Here is a 15,024-nt window from a genome sequence, read left to right as displayed (position 1 = left end):
CGTCTTTTATTTCCTGAAGCAAATTAAAAATAATATGGCTTGGCAAATGATATGTTCCGATAATGTGTTCTTTCCAAATAAATTAATATGTGCATAAAAATCCTCTCGCTTCTACCATACACTCTCTGTTCTCTGCGGTACCTCTCCTGGCAACAACAATTGCAGTCATTTCAAATGCAAAATAGTTTAAAACATGTTTTTTGGGTGTTAAATAATGCAGTAATTATCAGTAATTTGACAAGCGCAAAAGTTCAAATGAAAACGTGTTACCTGATTAATTAATGCCCTTTTTTTAAAATTCAAACAATAAATGCCGTTTTTATACTCTTTGACGTGGCATGACGGATAATTTTTATAAATGACTAATTTCATACTGCATTGTGGAGTGCTAGTGAGCGCGATCATCCCTTTCTCTTTACTACTAGTTTTAACATGGAATAAACACGAATGAACATCTCATGCCTCACGTAATTGCCCAGTCAGTGTTTCAAATACATAACATTTGCCTCAGGCAAGTCATCACTGTCCACAGTCCATTAGTCTGCTAGAGAAATGAAGTCTAAATTAAGTTTAAACTCTTACTCTTGTCTTAAAATGTCTTAATAATGTTGTTAATCATTTTTTCATGTATTTTTAAATAAATAGGCTATGACAGCCACTGTGTAAAGGTATATATATAGGATCTGGAAAGGTCCACGAGCCAGGAACGAAGTGCAACAGCACTGTTGTTATATTACACAAAATAATTAGTTTAAATTTGGGCTCTGTTGTTAATTATTATGGTTGGTATATAAAAAAAACTCCCTAGCATAAGCTGAGGATCGTTTTCATTTCTAATTCTAATTTAATTTATTTAAAGAAAGAGCAATTTGTTCAATTAACCAGTGTTTAAATTATTTATTACTTAATGTATATACATGCGTAATAAAAAAAACAAAACAATTATATAATAAAATAAAAGCAAAAGTTAAATTAGCTTCAAGCCATGCTTCAAGAGCTTACCAAGAGCTCAAAGGCAAAAAAGATGCTGCCTCCTACAATTATTTTAGGTGAAAGCACTGCTGTACTTGCCTCCTCTGAGAAAACTGTCTGGAATCATTATATATTCTTACAGAAACCGGAGTGATCGGGTATTATCAAGTTTATGCTTCTTTATTAGAAGTGAGCATTCTATAGCATTAAAGGCTTAAAAGAGTTATTTATTTTGGAAGGATACAAACCAACATGTAATTAACAATTTACGTAATTTTTAAGATATTATACAAAGCTTAAGTTAAATCAGCTTGAGAAGGTGACATCTCAGAGTTATTACTCTAAAAGTCTGTATTAAGCTCCCACACAAAGGTGGGTGGAGAGGTGTGTCTAATCTTCTTCAATCAGGATTGTGTCCACTCACGACGAGTAAATACAATGGGTGTCAAGTTATAGGTGTTACACAATTTTTTTCCTCTTTAAAGTGAAAAAGGATTGAGAACACAACTCCTACTGCCATGAGTCCGTGACTGAAGAAATTACACAGACCTTCTGCTGATGATGCTCCACTTATAAGATAGTGATGGACTTATTACATTACACTCCACGCATGTCAAGATAGATGGTTATGTGGATTGTTATTTATTCCATTGCTTTGTACTTTGCTGCAATGGCATAGAGGCAAGGATCACTAATACACAAATCATTATATGAAACAGGAGTTTGATAGGACTGAAGTTTTGATTTGTACATTTCACCATCTCAACCTTCTTGCTACCGTCAAAGGAATCTGAAACAAATCAATCTACTGCAACTTTTCATCCCTCCAGTAAAGTTTAAGACAAAGACTACTTCCATGTGTGCACACTGTCAGACAACTGTCAGAAAGAAAGAATCTGGAGTTCTGATCACCAGATTAAACAGCAGTTTTATCTCTATTTTCAGCAAGCCTATTTATAATGAGGCAGGAATATAGACGAGAGGCAAAAACAAGCAGGTTTTCTCAGATGTGCTGCTCATATATACGAAAACAAAGGATGATGAATTTAATCACAGTGTCCAAAGAGACATGCTCCAGGGAGATATTTTAAAAATGAGGTTTCATGTCCATGAATCTTAATTAAGCTCAGATATACAGCTTTACAAGAGATGGTCTTTTATACTATGCTACAACTTGGGGACAAGTTTTCTGTGTGATTATCATAATTACACAAACAACAGCCTAGGAAATCTCATCCGCCTCCTTTACCAGAAAAAAGCATGCCTCTGCCAAGAGACTGAAACTATCATTTTCACCAGCAAAAGACTAACTTCAGTCAATCCCGCCTTTCCAAGTAGTGTGAAGAAGTGGTAGACCAACTATCTAATAACTTGATTGGCTGATAAACAGTTTCAAAATCTTCTACATACCTGCAACTGCATTAGAACATTTTCTATGTTCTAATATTCAAGTAAATGTCTGAGTAATGTCAGATTTATAGGACTGTGTTAACTAGCGTACTCGATATTGCTGTGGTTTCGAAACTCATATAAAATTTTAAGGATACTTTAAATTTTGGCATCACAGAACCCTAGCATCAACAAATCGAAAAGCCATATTGGTTGACCAGGAAGATGCGAGGGGACAACAGAATTAAACAGAAAACTCAAAATGTAAAGGATGAGTTAGACACAGGTGCAGAGTCCTAATCAAATTGCTCTTACCTTATTGAAGTCTTCAGAAGTGGCTCTCATCTCTTTCCAGGTTTTGTTGAGAAGTTGGATACAGATGCAAAAGAACTCCACAAACGAGCGGTCGTGGGTGAAAAACATTGGGTGGAAGTCATGGCAGTTTTCGCTGGCTGTAAACAAGCAAATGAGACAAAGTGTGTGTTTATATTGACAAATGCTGCACACTGATCCACCTGAAGAAAGTTTATTTATCTGGTAAAGCACCGATATCAGTATCTCATGACTAAACTAAACCCTTTATTAACGTTGATCAGTGTGTGATTCTCAAGGGAACTTCTGACTCTCCAACAGGGACTTTGAGCATGAACTTTTAAAGGAGGCTCACGTGTCTGCTTTCACTGCCAGCTTCAGCCCTCACGTGGGCTTCTCATGCACTGACACATCAGATATGGCTGGGAACGAATGGTGCTACCTCACGATGCATCTCTCTGAAAGAGCCTCTTGGCAGAGCAGACGATTATTCTCAAGCAAGAAAAGCACGCGCTTGGCTCTCAGGACACCTACACATTTGATGTGAATGTGAACAGTTGGTTAAAAATGGCATTTTTATAGCTGTGTTTTCTTTCACTGCATTCCCCTGCCAGCCATTCACTGGTCTTAATTCAGAAATCTACGAAAAGAAAAAAAACTTTTGAAATTCTCAAGAGATTCTCTTCGTTCCCCACCAGAAATGAATATCATCACACCGTATTAGTTTGTGTTACATTAAACATTGATTTTGTGGTCTTGGTTTGGAGACCTCCTAAGATCACATAAATGTGGCACCTTCTCTGGTTTTCATTACTTCTTCATTATGTCTGAGTCTGGTCTGGGTTTTATAATGGGCTGTCACTGAGCATCTGTCGGCCTAGTTTTTGAGGTGTCTTTGAATAACGGAGCATGTTTGAATAATGGAGCATTTTCAGCTGTTCAGTTTAGAGAACCAATACACAAGAACTGACAATGCCATTTGCAGGTTGAAACTACATTACAAACCCATCTATCGGGATCAAGAGATCTAAAAATGGTCAGCAATGATGCTTTGTTTACATTTGTTTTTATTTCTGCAGTCCTAGCTCTTCTGGTTTCTTATCTAACCGACAAATCCAGACTACTGCCACCTGCTGGTACAAAGACTTCTTTTGTCTTTCGTGCATGTGCAGATCAAACATGCTAATTGGCCATTGGCTCTAGTTTTCACGTGACCCACATGCAAGCGATAGCATAGTTGGCTTTCTTTGTTGCTAGTTCTTTAATATCAGCTTCCTGTCTAGGCTTTTACTATCTTCAGAACAGCTGAATCCCAAGTCTTTCTTCAAAAACAGATTTTTCTGTGAACTTTTGACTATTAACTGTTACTCCTGAAACTTTCTTATTTTATTATCTTACTTTTGTCTCATGGTGTCCTAAATTTTTACTTTTCTGAGATGTAGAACTTCTCCCTTTTTCCCCATAAGGAAATTGCTTTATTGTATCCCTAGTGTCTAAATCGCTTTGAAAAAAAATAAATAAATAAAAAAAAGTGTCTTCTAAATGAATACATGTAAATGGATCTGGGTCTCGCAATACATTCAATATATTTATAATATCTCTTCTTCAGTTCATTACAATGGCTCTTTGACTAACAAGTGTTAACGTAGCAGATAGCAGGTATAATAGTGGCCTGGGTCTTGGAGGTTCTGGTCTCAAATCATATTAGCATCTTTGTGGGCTTACAAGTACACAAAATCGTACGTACATAGAGATAGCACATAGATGGATGGGATGTTGGCTGATTACCCTTGTACAAATCATAAGAGAGAGACTTTTTCTTCATCTTGCCACTTCGTAAATGATCCTCAAAGATTCTTCCCTTGGGATATTACCAAAGCAGGATTATGGAATGAGAGCTCTGTGATGATCTATGCAAGATTAGTGCTTTATAAAAAAGCTTGAATCAAATCAGAATGGCTGCGTGGGAAATTAAAGTCTGGGAGAGCACTATAAAAACGGAAGGTGCCATTATTGTGTTCATAAACAGCAGCAGTCAAGGTGAAAATAAAACTCTGGCTTTCCCTTGAGGCCCTGCAGCAGCAAGCACCTATGTGTGTGTCAGCTATGCTGCTTTAATACAAACACTACTCGAGTGGAATGGTTGCTTTGAATGAGAGCTACTGTTTGAGGTTCTCATTTAGCAGAATTGAAGCTTCAGAGTACCGTCAAAGCCCCTGCAGTGGGCCAGTAATTGCATCGGCTAGGTAGAAATTGAAACTTCACAGTATAATGAATGATGCCTGAAGGGGCAATAGGGCCTTCATTGAGTGTGATGTCACATGGACCGGTCAATCTCAAAGACTCAATCCACCAGACCGCCCAAGTCACAGGCCCTGGTCCTTTGGGATGGCACCAACTGATTCATTGTAATAGTTTCCTTCTCCTTCAGAAGTCAGAGGAGTTCAAGGGTGTGCTGAAGGGGAGGGCAGCACTATCAGCTCCCGCATGCTAGGGAATGAAATGTCAGAGTCACTTTGGCTCTCACCTAAGCCCTGAGCTCACAGGTTTGGACAGTATTAACAGTCTGACGCAACTTCACAACTCTAGCTGGCAGTCATGCTGAATCTCATTAAACCAGAATGTTCTCTCATATTGTAACTAAAGGATCCTCAAAGATCTTCCTGACCTTTTATCTTCAAAGCCGTGCACAATCCTTCCCTATTTGTCTAGAAGTCAAGGGACTCTCTGCAAATATACACCCAAAGAGGCCATTAAACGCTTCCAGTATATGTTTCAACTATAATGAACCCAGAAGGGGGAAAGTATACAGCACTTTGAGTAATAAAAATATATATACATTTTTTAAATGTTTGTTTATTTAATATTTTACATTCTACAGCTTCAAAGTTATTAGTCATTTGCAATTCAGGAGATTAGCTCAAAAAGTGAGCAAAAATGGCAGAATTTAGTGACATATTTCCACGGATGTTACACCTGCAGAAACACAGCCCTTGGGAATAAATTAAATATTTGTGCAGCTATTATATAGACCTCCTCCTATCCATTATATCCACTTTGACAGGGATGATTACATTATATATAACATCATTACATCATTTTAGTTAGTTTCCCATAACACATAACTGAAGAGGCAGAGGTATTATGTGCATGGTGTGAGTATTAACAGGAGCTTTATGCCCTCCGGCTAACAACCATAGCACAGTGTAAAGATGCAGTGTAAACAGCATACAATTCAACATGTCAACTGGTTAGCTGGGCAAGCAGAAGGGCTGTCAGATACACATTAAAAAACCTGTTGCAATTTTTATGAAACAGATGAGATGACCTTAAATCTGTCAACACAGTCATGTCCGACCTCCCATACTCCCCCTCTGAGTCTGCTATGAATCAGCATCATACCAGCAGACGAGTTCTTCATTGAATTCTATGAAAACACATCCTTTCACACTTGTTTTCAGTGCATAATAGGCCTGCCAATCAATTGATTTTACAATTGACTTTACAGAAGTATCTTTAGAAGTCAATATAGTGTTCCTTTTGAATATTATCACAGCAATCCACAAAGGATATGAAATGTGGACCAACACGTTATTCGTGATAATGATTTGACGTCATTCACTCATGTATTGTTTATAGAAAAATGATGTAACGGAGTGGCCATCTGCTAATGCCTCAAGGCAAATGACGAGCCACAAAGTGCAGAAGTGAATCATCCACAACAGGCCAGCAAAAAAGACAAATGCTGTGGAAGACACATGCAGCCACTTCATACAAATTGCATGAGGCAGACTGAACTCTGAGTAGCTTGATGACTGAACATTGGTTCATCTTTGAGAATCTGCATCTCACAACTGATCCTACAGACATGCTTTGCAAATACTTGTCTGGGTGGCCTTCAAAGAAGACATGTGATCTTCTCACATGCTAGGAACCTGGCTAGGAATTTGACCCATATGTCCATATCCTGGTATATCTGTGGGAAGGTCATAGGAATAACACTGACAAGTGCAGTGGTCACCTCTCCAAAACTGACATGATCATGTCACTTTCTGGCACAGATAATTATGGAAGACAAGAAGACAAACAGATGCATCTTAGGGGAGGAAAACAACAAACTAAACAAGTGAGTGCAAGCCTGAAAGCCCCAAGGATGGCAGTCAAACATCACACAGAGAACAATGAGACGTCAAAGCGAGATGACAGCTGCGAGAGGTCATCTTCGAGGCAAGAACTGTGATGAAATTATGAATTTGCAGTGATAGATGCCACCCTGTCTTTCAATGCAGAGGGAACACCCGTCAAGACAAGGAGAATTTAAATAATAATTGCCATTACACAAAGTACACCCGGTGACATCTCCAGAGGGAAGTCCCAAAAATATGAAAAACCATATTACAATTGGTTGTAAATGAGCAATGCATCCAAAAAAGATTATACCACTTGGAATTCACTGTAATAGATTAGTAATAAGTAGATGTTAAATCAGCTTCAAGCTAATGTTCAACAAAGAGACCAGGGAGAAATATGACTTCAGGCAGGTCTGCCAACATGATGTAAGCAACTGATGATACATAGCTTATGAATTGATGTTTGAATACGAGACAAATGAACAGATTGGCAGCTGTCTCATCTGCCATCATAAACATACTTAAATCCACCAACTATAATACACACGTCAGTCACCTATCTCTTAAATGCATGCAATCTCCAAAATATCATACAAGCCAAACAATACACAGCCAATATTTTCCTTTATAGATGAACTGGACTGTTTCTATCAAATCACACAACACACAATCTATCTCGCTGTGTAATATAAGCACAGCAGATGTTCTGCTGGACCTGAACCTCTGTGTTTGTCAGTGTGTGTGTTTGAATGTGAGTGAGATGCTGACAGCAGCTGCATCTGTTCACTCATCTATTTTGCATGAGAAAACTTGACCACACCAATGGCACAGCTGTCTCTTTTTTTTTTAATCCATTCATTCGGTCCTCCCAGCACTGTTCAGAAATTAACTTCCATTGTCATTGCCAAGATGGGGCAAGTTTAAGATTAACTTCTACATAAACGAGCTAACTCGTACAGACTTTATTTCTTCTATGGAAAACAAAAGGTCCTTTGAAGATGTACATGTTGTATCTTTGTCCATACGATTAAATCAAGCAGGGCCCAATGTTGCTAATCATTTTCAAAAGTCTTTGTTGTGGTCCGTTTATACTGAAATGCAAATCCAGAGTTTACAAACTAAAAAAGGAGCCTGCAGCAGTTCCAAAACTCTCCATTTTATAGGGTCGAAAAAGCCAGAGTAGTGCAAACGACAGCTGTAGTAAAAGTAACATGCTTTAAAATGAAAACACACTAGTGTAAACATAGCCTTAGTGCCATGATATTTTAATGGCTTTGTAATGTAAACATCAAAACAAGGTAGTTATATTCACTGATATGATTTTTATGTCTGGCCTATAATAATTTGTATCACAGACCAGGTTTAAAATGCAATACTCAACACAACAGGGCTTCTATGGCCCATCTATTCACAAAGTGGTCCTCATCCTCAAAATGGATCAAGACCCCTTTTTTAACCTGCTATTTTCAACTTCAAACTATTCTCGACTTTAACTAGACAAAATACTATGTGTTAGTGGTTCTTTTGAACCTCTTTGAGCTGCTAATAGGACCTTATAATCTGAATCAGCCGCAGGGATCACTTCAAAGGCAGTGTAAATTTCCATTTAACCCAACTTGGCTCTCTAGCGTCCATCGTCCTCTCCATGTAATTGCCCGCGCAGTGTGTATTTTTGTCAGCATTTGTGCATTGTGCCATGAGTGGTCTTATTACCGAGCAGAGCTGAAGCGAAACTGAGGTACTTCAATAGTACGCAGCCTGTCAATACCGACATCCATATCCACCAACTTCTGTAGGGAGGAGAAAAAGAGCCTCAGCGAGTACTGAAGCAGAAGATGTTCCTAAGAGAACATTTCTCACTAAACAAACACACTTCAGTGGTTAACAAGACATGTGGGAGCTCTATGTCAATACGCAGAAAGGAACACTTTTTACTCATTGTATTTTTTCCCCCCTCTCTGCATTTCGGTAGCAACTAGAGCAAACAGAAGAGCATTCTGGTTTCATCCACAGACTCAAAGTTGATCCCTGAGGCATTACACAGGCTTGCCCAGGCATGGCGCCATGTGTCCATCTTAAAAGTGTGCCATATCTCAGTAGGGAGCACATGATGGAGCAGCAGGGATGTCAAAAACATCATCCGAGAGGTGTGAGATAATACAGACAGTTACAGACAAGCCTATTCCTGATGCTGTTAACCCATAGCATCATCAATGTGGAAATGAGGATCACTGATGCTTATGCGTTTATCAATGAAATCGAAAGTGAACTCCATATAGGTTGAAGTGATCTGACCGTGATATACAAAACAAGGCCAGAATTGGCAGTCAATTCATCCCTGTGTAGTTTTACATTTTTCATATTATTTAATATTTTACACAATTGTTTACTGTATATCTCTTAATTTATAATTTTTTAAATATACAATAGTGGTCAAATGCTAGTATGTTTTAAGCTTATATTCAACAAAGATGCATTAAATTGACCAAATGTGACATTCAAGACATTCAATGTTACAAAGTTTTCAAATAAATGTGTTGTAAAAAAGTGGCACGGTTTCCACAAAATATTAAGCAGCACAACTGTTTAACATTGATAATAAGAAATGTTTTTTAAGCAGTAGTTGTGGAGGATAATTTTTACAATTTGGCTGAAAATGAAATAAGAATTATTTTAAATTGTAATATTTCAGAATATTGTGGTTTTACTATACATTTTCTTAAACGCATGCAACCTCAGTAAGCACAAAAAATGTTACCAACCTACCTTTTAAACAGTAGTGTAAATAAATCATATAATTAATTAAGTATAATTATTATTATTGCTCATTTAGCTACTGGAGCTTGCCTATTGTTTTACATTGCAAGTATAGCTCAAGTAGTTTTAAGGGCATTTGCTTAACAGCATTATTTTTTTAAAACATTCACTCTCATATACAGTACTACAAAAAACATTCACCAGACATTTTTGCTACATTTATGATTTAGATGATATGTAATTTGGATCTTTGCAAGATGTCGACAAGTGTACTGGTTTCCAAATTATATGCTCTTTTTCAAAAGACATCTCTGTAATGCACATGTGCTTATCATGATCGTTTCAACTCTGTAGCTGGCTCAAAAATACACAGTACTGAGCCATCTTTAATATGCAAGTTCAGTCATAAGGTGGAAATGCACCACTCTGCTCTCCCTGTAAAAGTGCAACAACACCATAAATCCATAAGCAAGGACATTTCTGCCTGTAGCCATTTTGATTCTCCTCATAAATATTAGATACGCCTTTTTAAAGACCGAAATAGGAAGCCATTGCATGGCGCCTGACCACCGCAGATTCCATTAAAGCTTTTGCAGGAAAAACATGGACGGCTATAAAACTTTCAGCGCTTCTCTGAGAGGAGGTGAAGCAGGGACACCTGGATTCCTCATAAATAATTCATGACTGCTGACGGAAGTAGCGGTCGAAACTCTTGTGCCACAGCTAGATAAAACACATTTAAATGTGATGTGGGATATGCCATTAAAAATCTATCATCGGTAAGGGCAAATTGACTGGGTATTGAGAATTGTTTGCCTGCAACAGGGTACCGTATCAGAATAATTGAAGGGAAATCATGGCCTAAAAGCTAAAACAAGTGTTGGGAAACTCAATTAACATAAAATGAGCAATCATCTGCACCACTACTGCTACGGTCTCCAGAGCTTTCACAGGTGTGACAGGTCTCCTCCTGGATTGGTTAGCACAAAGGCATTCATACAGTCTAAGAGATCCATGTCTGTCCGTTTGTTGAAGATACAAAAGGAAAAGAGGTCCCCACTTTTAAGGGTCACAAACATCAAAACATAGAGTCTACCCTCACAAAAGGTCCCCAATAGATCATTAGGATCAAAAATATCTGCCATATGCCAAAAAGTATTGTTCTCCTAGTTTAAAAAAAAAAAAAAAGTGAAACTGTCCTACCTCAGCTTTGCCTTTAAAACGCACGTTACTTTTAAATGAGGAATTACATTAAGCTTTCTCAGCAAGTTCATTTAATTAAGTTTCCGATGACAGGATGGTGGAGCAATCTCCACTGAGAATATACTTGCCGTTCAATAACGCCCAAAAGCTGTCAGTGAGGTCTTGCTAATAACCTCTTCTCTGCTAACTTGAATCAGGATACCAAATGGAGTTTTTAAACAATAAAATGCTTTGCTGGCTTCTCATTACTCTCCTGATATTGTTCTTAATAAATGTGATGAATCGCTCCAACTGTGCCACATTAAATGGTGTGTGACTGAATATAGCAATGGATTTATAATTCTGTGTGATTCTTCAGAACTAGGATAAGAGAATTTCAGACCGACTCATAAGGAGATGAGCCGTTAAACTGACATAATTTTGAATGTGGTCGCAGAAACGTATTTAATAGTATATGACTAGCAGATTAATTTCTTTATAGCGAGCAGACTGATAATGCATTGGACATGAACAATATCATAAATCATGCAGCTTGAATAATAATATGGATAAAATGGGAAGAAGAAAAAAAATCCAACAGACTTACATTTACGGACCTATCTAAAGACCAGGGGCTGGTTGCATGAACTTAGCCACTTTGTTGAAGGGATACTACACCCCAAAATTATTTTTTTTTGTTCATAATCACTTATCCCCATGTTGTTCCTAACCCATAAGCTTAATTCGTTTTCGAAACACAATCGACCGTTCTCAAAGACCCGCCATCCTTAGTTACTGTTGCCATGAATTGAAATCAGAAAGCATTTTATTTCAATCGGGGAACACACCATATTAAGTTTAAGTCCACCGATGATAATCTACTCTCCTGACTTATCTGTGATTAAGGGTAGAAAGGACTCTCAACATGCATATATACATATTTTCCAAGCCAACAATACGACATGAAACCTATGAAAATGGTTTTAAAAAGCACATGGTGTCGTAGTTCTTTACTTTAAAGTGTCACAGTGATGTTCTTTTTGCAGTAAATGATCTTTTATAGTTGAATAATGAGTGAGAAGATGGCATGAAACAAAGTAAGGTTAGCTACATTGAAAACAGATGATCGCACACCTGATCGGGTGAAGTTCATGAGATTTTGTCCACAGAATGATAAATGCACACAGAAATCTCACTCATCCAGCCCATCTCATACATCCACAACAAATTTTCAGAAAAGTTTAAATCCCTAGGCTGGGTTCATGCAAAACTAAACGTTATCTCTTGAACTATTTTCCTTATTGGTCAATTCATTTTCCCTAACATCTCTCTGTCCCTCGTGTGCATGTTTGCTTTTTTCACTAATGTTCTTGTAATTGTCACTTACATCTCCATGGTAAAAGTACAGTAACCGTGCTTTTTTTATGCAGCTTGTACCATGGTGAAACAGTGTAATAAACCCATTTTTAATTTGTGGTTACACACTCAAAAACATAAAGGTGCTTAAAAGGTTCTTCACAGTGATGCCATAGAAGAAATTTTGGTTANCTGTCACTTACACATCTCCATGGTAAGTAATCATGCTTTTTTTATACAGATTGTAACATGGTGAAACAGTGTAATAAACCCATTTTTAATTTGTGGTTACACTCTCAAAAACATAAAGGTGCTTAAAAGGTTCTTCACAGTGATGCCATAGAAGAAATTTTGGTTACACAAAGAACCATTCAGTCCCCTTTTTCCTACCTTTTTATATTCTGAAGAACCTTCTTTAGCTACAAAGAAACTTTTGTAAAACAGAAAGGTTCTTCAGATGTTAAAGGTTCTTTATAAAAGCATATAGACAAAAAGGGTTCTTCTAGCATCTAGCGTGTAAAGTGTGTACTCTAACTATAACAACCANCACAAAGAACCATTCAGTCCCCTTTTTCCTACCTTTTTATATTCTGAAGAACCTTCTTTAGCTACAAAGAAACTTTTGTAAAACAGAAAGGTTCTTCAGATGTTAAAGGTTCTTTATGGAAGCAGATAGACAAAAAGGGTTCTTCTAGCATCTAGCGTGTAAAGTGTGTACTCTAACTATAACAACCATAGTTTTGTTTTTATTTTTAGTAAAGCCAGGTTAATTTTGGTAAGGGTTGTTGTTGTCTGCCTTGGCTCCCTCTAAACTGGTTATAAAACGATCTGAGTATGTGTCTGCTATTCCTACTCTTTACAATAGTCATTATGTCTTTTTGGTAATTTTTCAGTAATTGACTGCTACTGCTAAATTTGAATAGGACACTTTTGCCTCCCTGCTCCACCTGGGCGCTTCCACCCCATTCTTAACTCAAGTCTCGCACCCTTTTGGCGGACTGTCCCATATACCGCTAGTCATTTAATCTGAATTTTATAATGTGAAAAAATACTTCTAGTACACAAAGGAAACAAATTTTAATAATTTGTCTCTTCACCATCACAGTAGCTGCATTTTGGAGAATATCCACTGAATGCACTACTTATGCTGTTCTATGTCCACCGTGCCACAAGAGTGAACTGTTTTTGTTCAAATCAAAGCGTAACTATGCATAGAAAACATTTCACGGCTGACAGAAGAGTGTACATAGTTTGCGTCCAGTGGATATTCTCCAAAATGGAGATGAATTATTTTCTTTGCATACAAAAAGCATTCTCATCACTTCAGAAAATTTTGATCGAATCACTGATGGAGTGTTCAGACAATGTTTTTCATGACAGTGTAATTTACTTGACAGTCCCAAGCCTCACAGTTTTCATCTAAAATATCTTAAATTGTGTTCAGAAAATGAACAAAGCTTTTAAGGGTTTGAAATGAAATGATTAAGTGTTTATTAGAAAATGTTCATTTTGTGGTGGAGCGTGTGTCTTAAAGGGATAGTTCACAGAAAAATGTACATTTTGTTAGTAATTACACACCCTCCTGTTGTTCTTAACTTGCAAGGCCGTTGTAATCTTATGAAACTACAAGAATATTTTTACCGTGTGTGACCGTTCCAAGATGGTCGGAAATGTTGACGTGTCTGGAGTGGACATCTGCGCACATATATCTATGGCAACCAACGATAACAAAGTTCTGCACAATCAAACACCACTTACTTTTCCGCCATAAAGAAATCTAGTTTTAAATGTTTCTACTGAGCTCCATGAGTCATTGTGCTTTCACAGTCACACATATAACACCTCACAGTGCTGCCCATTGAGATCTATCCCACACCTCTCTGTCCTGCTCACCTCCATATATCATCTGTCTCTCTCTGCCACTTTCCATTACTCTTNTCTCAATCCTTATGCATTAGCTCACGTCAGACAACACTGGTTGTTGCAGTTTCCTCAACTTGAGACATAAAAGCGAGTCGTAAAAGCTCAGACACTGCAGAGGTGGAAGAGGGCAAACATTAGGCTCTTTGCTTCATTAATTTATGAACTCCTCTACAATTATAAAGTCTAATGTTGCCTTTTATCTCCACTGCTGGCAACGGTTCACTCTCAACATGTGTGGAGGAAAGACAAAGACAAAAAGAAAGACAGACCAAAAAGATTCTTTCAATAGTGAAATCTGGCATCTAGCACGAACCAATGGTAAATAAAAGTGTTTTAAAAATTATAAGTTTTAAAATGATGACACTTACGAAGTTCTCCAACTTTGAGAATTTCACACAGCATCTTCGTCAGTTCGATACTACTGCGCCCGAATGGACATTCATGTTTATCCTCACGACTGCTGTTCTCCAGTACAATCTGTAATATACAGACAGAATTAAATGTATTAACTTTGTGCATTTAATAGTATTAAATTAAAACACTTAAAGTATATGTATAACCCGGTTACTACATGATTTTTTTGTGTGTGCAGCAAAAAAATAAACTTTATAAGCTTTATTTCAGGTTAGGAAGGGTTGTTGTCCGGGAACTTGTGATGAGGAGACCCAAAAAAACTTTACACTGCTAAATGTAAGGGTGCTGGAGTGTATACTGAGCAATGAGTGTGTTTTAGTGTTTATCAGGGTATCACTTGAGAGCAGTGATGGACTGAAGAGTCACAGAATGCAGCTGTGGAGGGCAGTGAAGTGGAATAGTACAGTTAAAGAGTTATGCAAGGAGACAAGAATTGTCCTCATTCAACACCACTTCACTTTCCTTACTCAGCGTATGAGTATGAATAGAGGGGTAGATGACGTATTTTGGAAGAGAAATCAAATCTACCATTAAGATTCACTCAGTTTCAGCACTCCTGTGAAATACATGCGATCTATAAGATGCATTT

The 15,024-nt window shown here is 37.5% G+C and overlaps 2 protein-coding genes across 5 annotated transcripts in view; one reads left to right on the top strand and one right to left on the bottom strand.

Annotated features, from left to right (window-relative positions):
• The window catches only part of LOC122323377 (hippocalcin-like protein 1), a 313,600-nt gene that overhangs the window by 232,325 nt on the left and 66,251 nt on the right, over positions 1 to 15,024 (top strand). The gene's annotated exons all lie outside the window — the stretch shown is intronic.
• LOC122323371 (engulfment and cell motility protein 1) overlaps positions 1 to 15,024 on the bottom strand; it is a 47,109-nt gene that overhangs the window by 15,474 nt on the left and 16,611 nt on the right. For all 4 annotated transcript variants that reach the window (XM_043217168.1, XM_043217171.1, XM_043217169.1 and 1 more), the window contains 2 exons: positions 14,390 to 14,498; positions 2,677 to 2,813 (listed from right to left, as the gene is read on the bottom strand). In XM_043217168.1, the coding sequence (XP_043073103.1) occupies positions 2,677 to 2,813; positions 14,390 to 14,498 (246 nt within the window). The remainder of the gene's footprint in view (positions 1 to 2,676; positions 2,814 to 14,389; positions 14,499 to 15,024) is intronic.

Source organism: Puntigrus tetrazona, chromosome 19, assembly GCF_018831695.1.
Source record: "Puntigrus tetrazona isolate hp1 chromosome 19, ASM1883169v1, whole genome shotgun sequence".
NCBI classification, from domain to species: domain Eukaryota; kingdom Metazoa; phylum Chordata; class Actinopteri; order Cypriniformes; family Cyprinidae; genus Puntigrus; species Puntigrus tetrazona.
The sequence above is the reverse complement of the archived record's forward strand: the minus strand, read 5'-3'. Positions and strand labels throughout refer to the sequence as shown.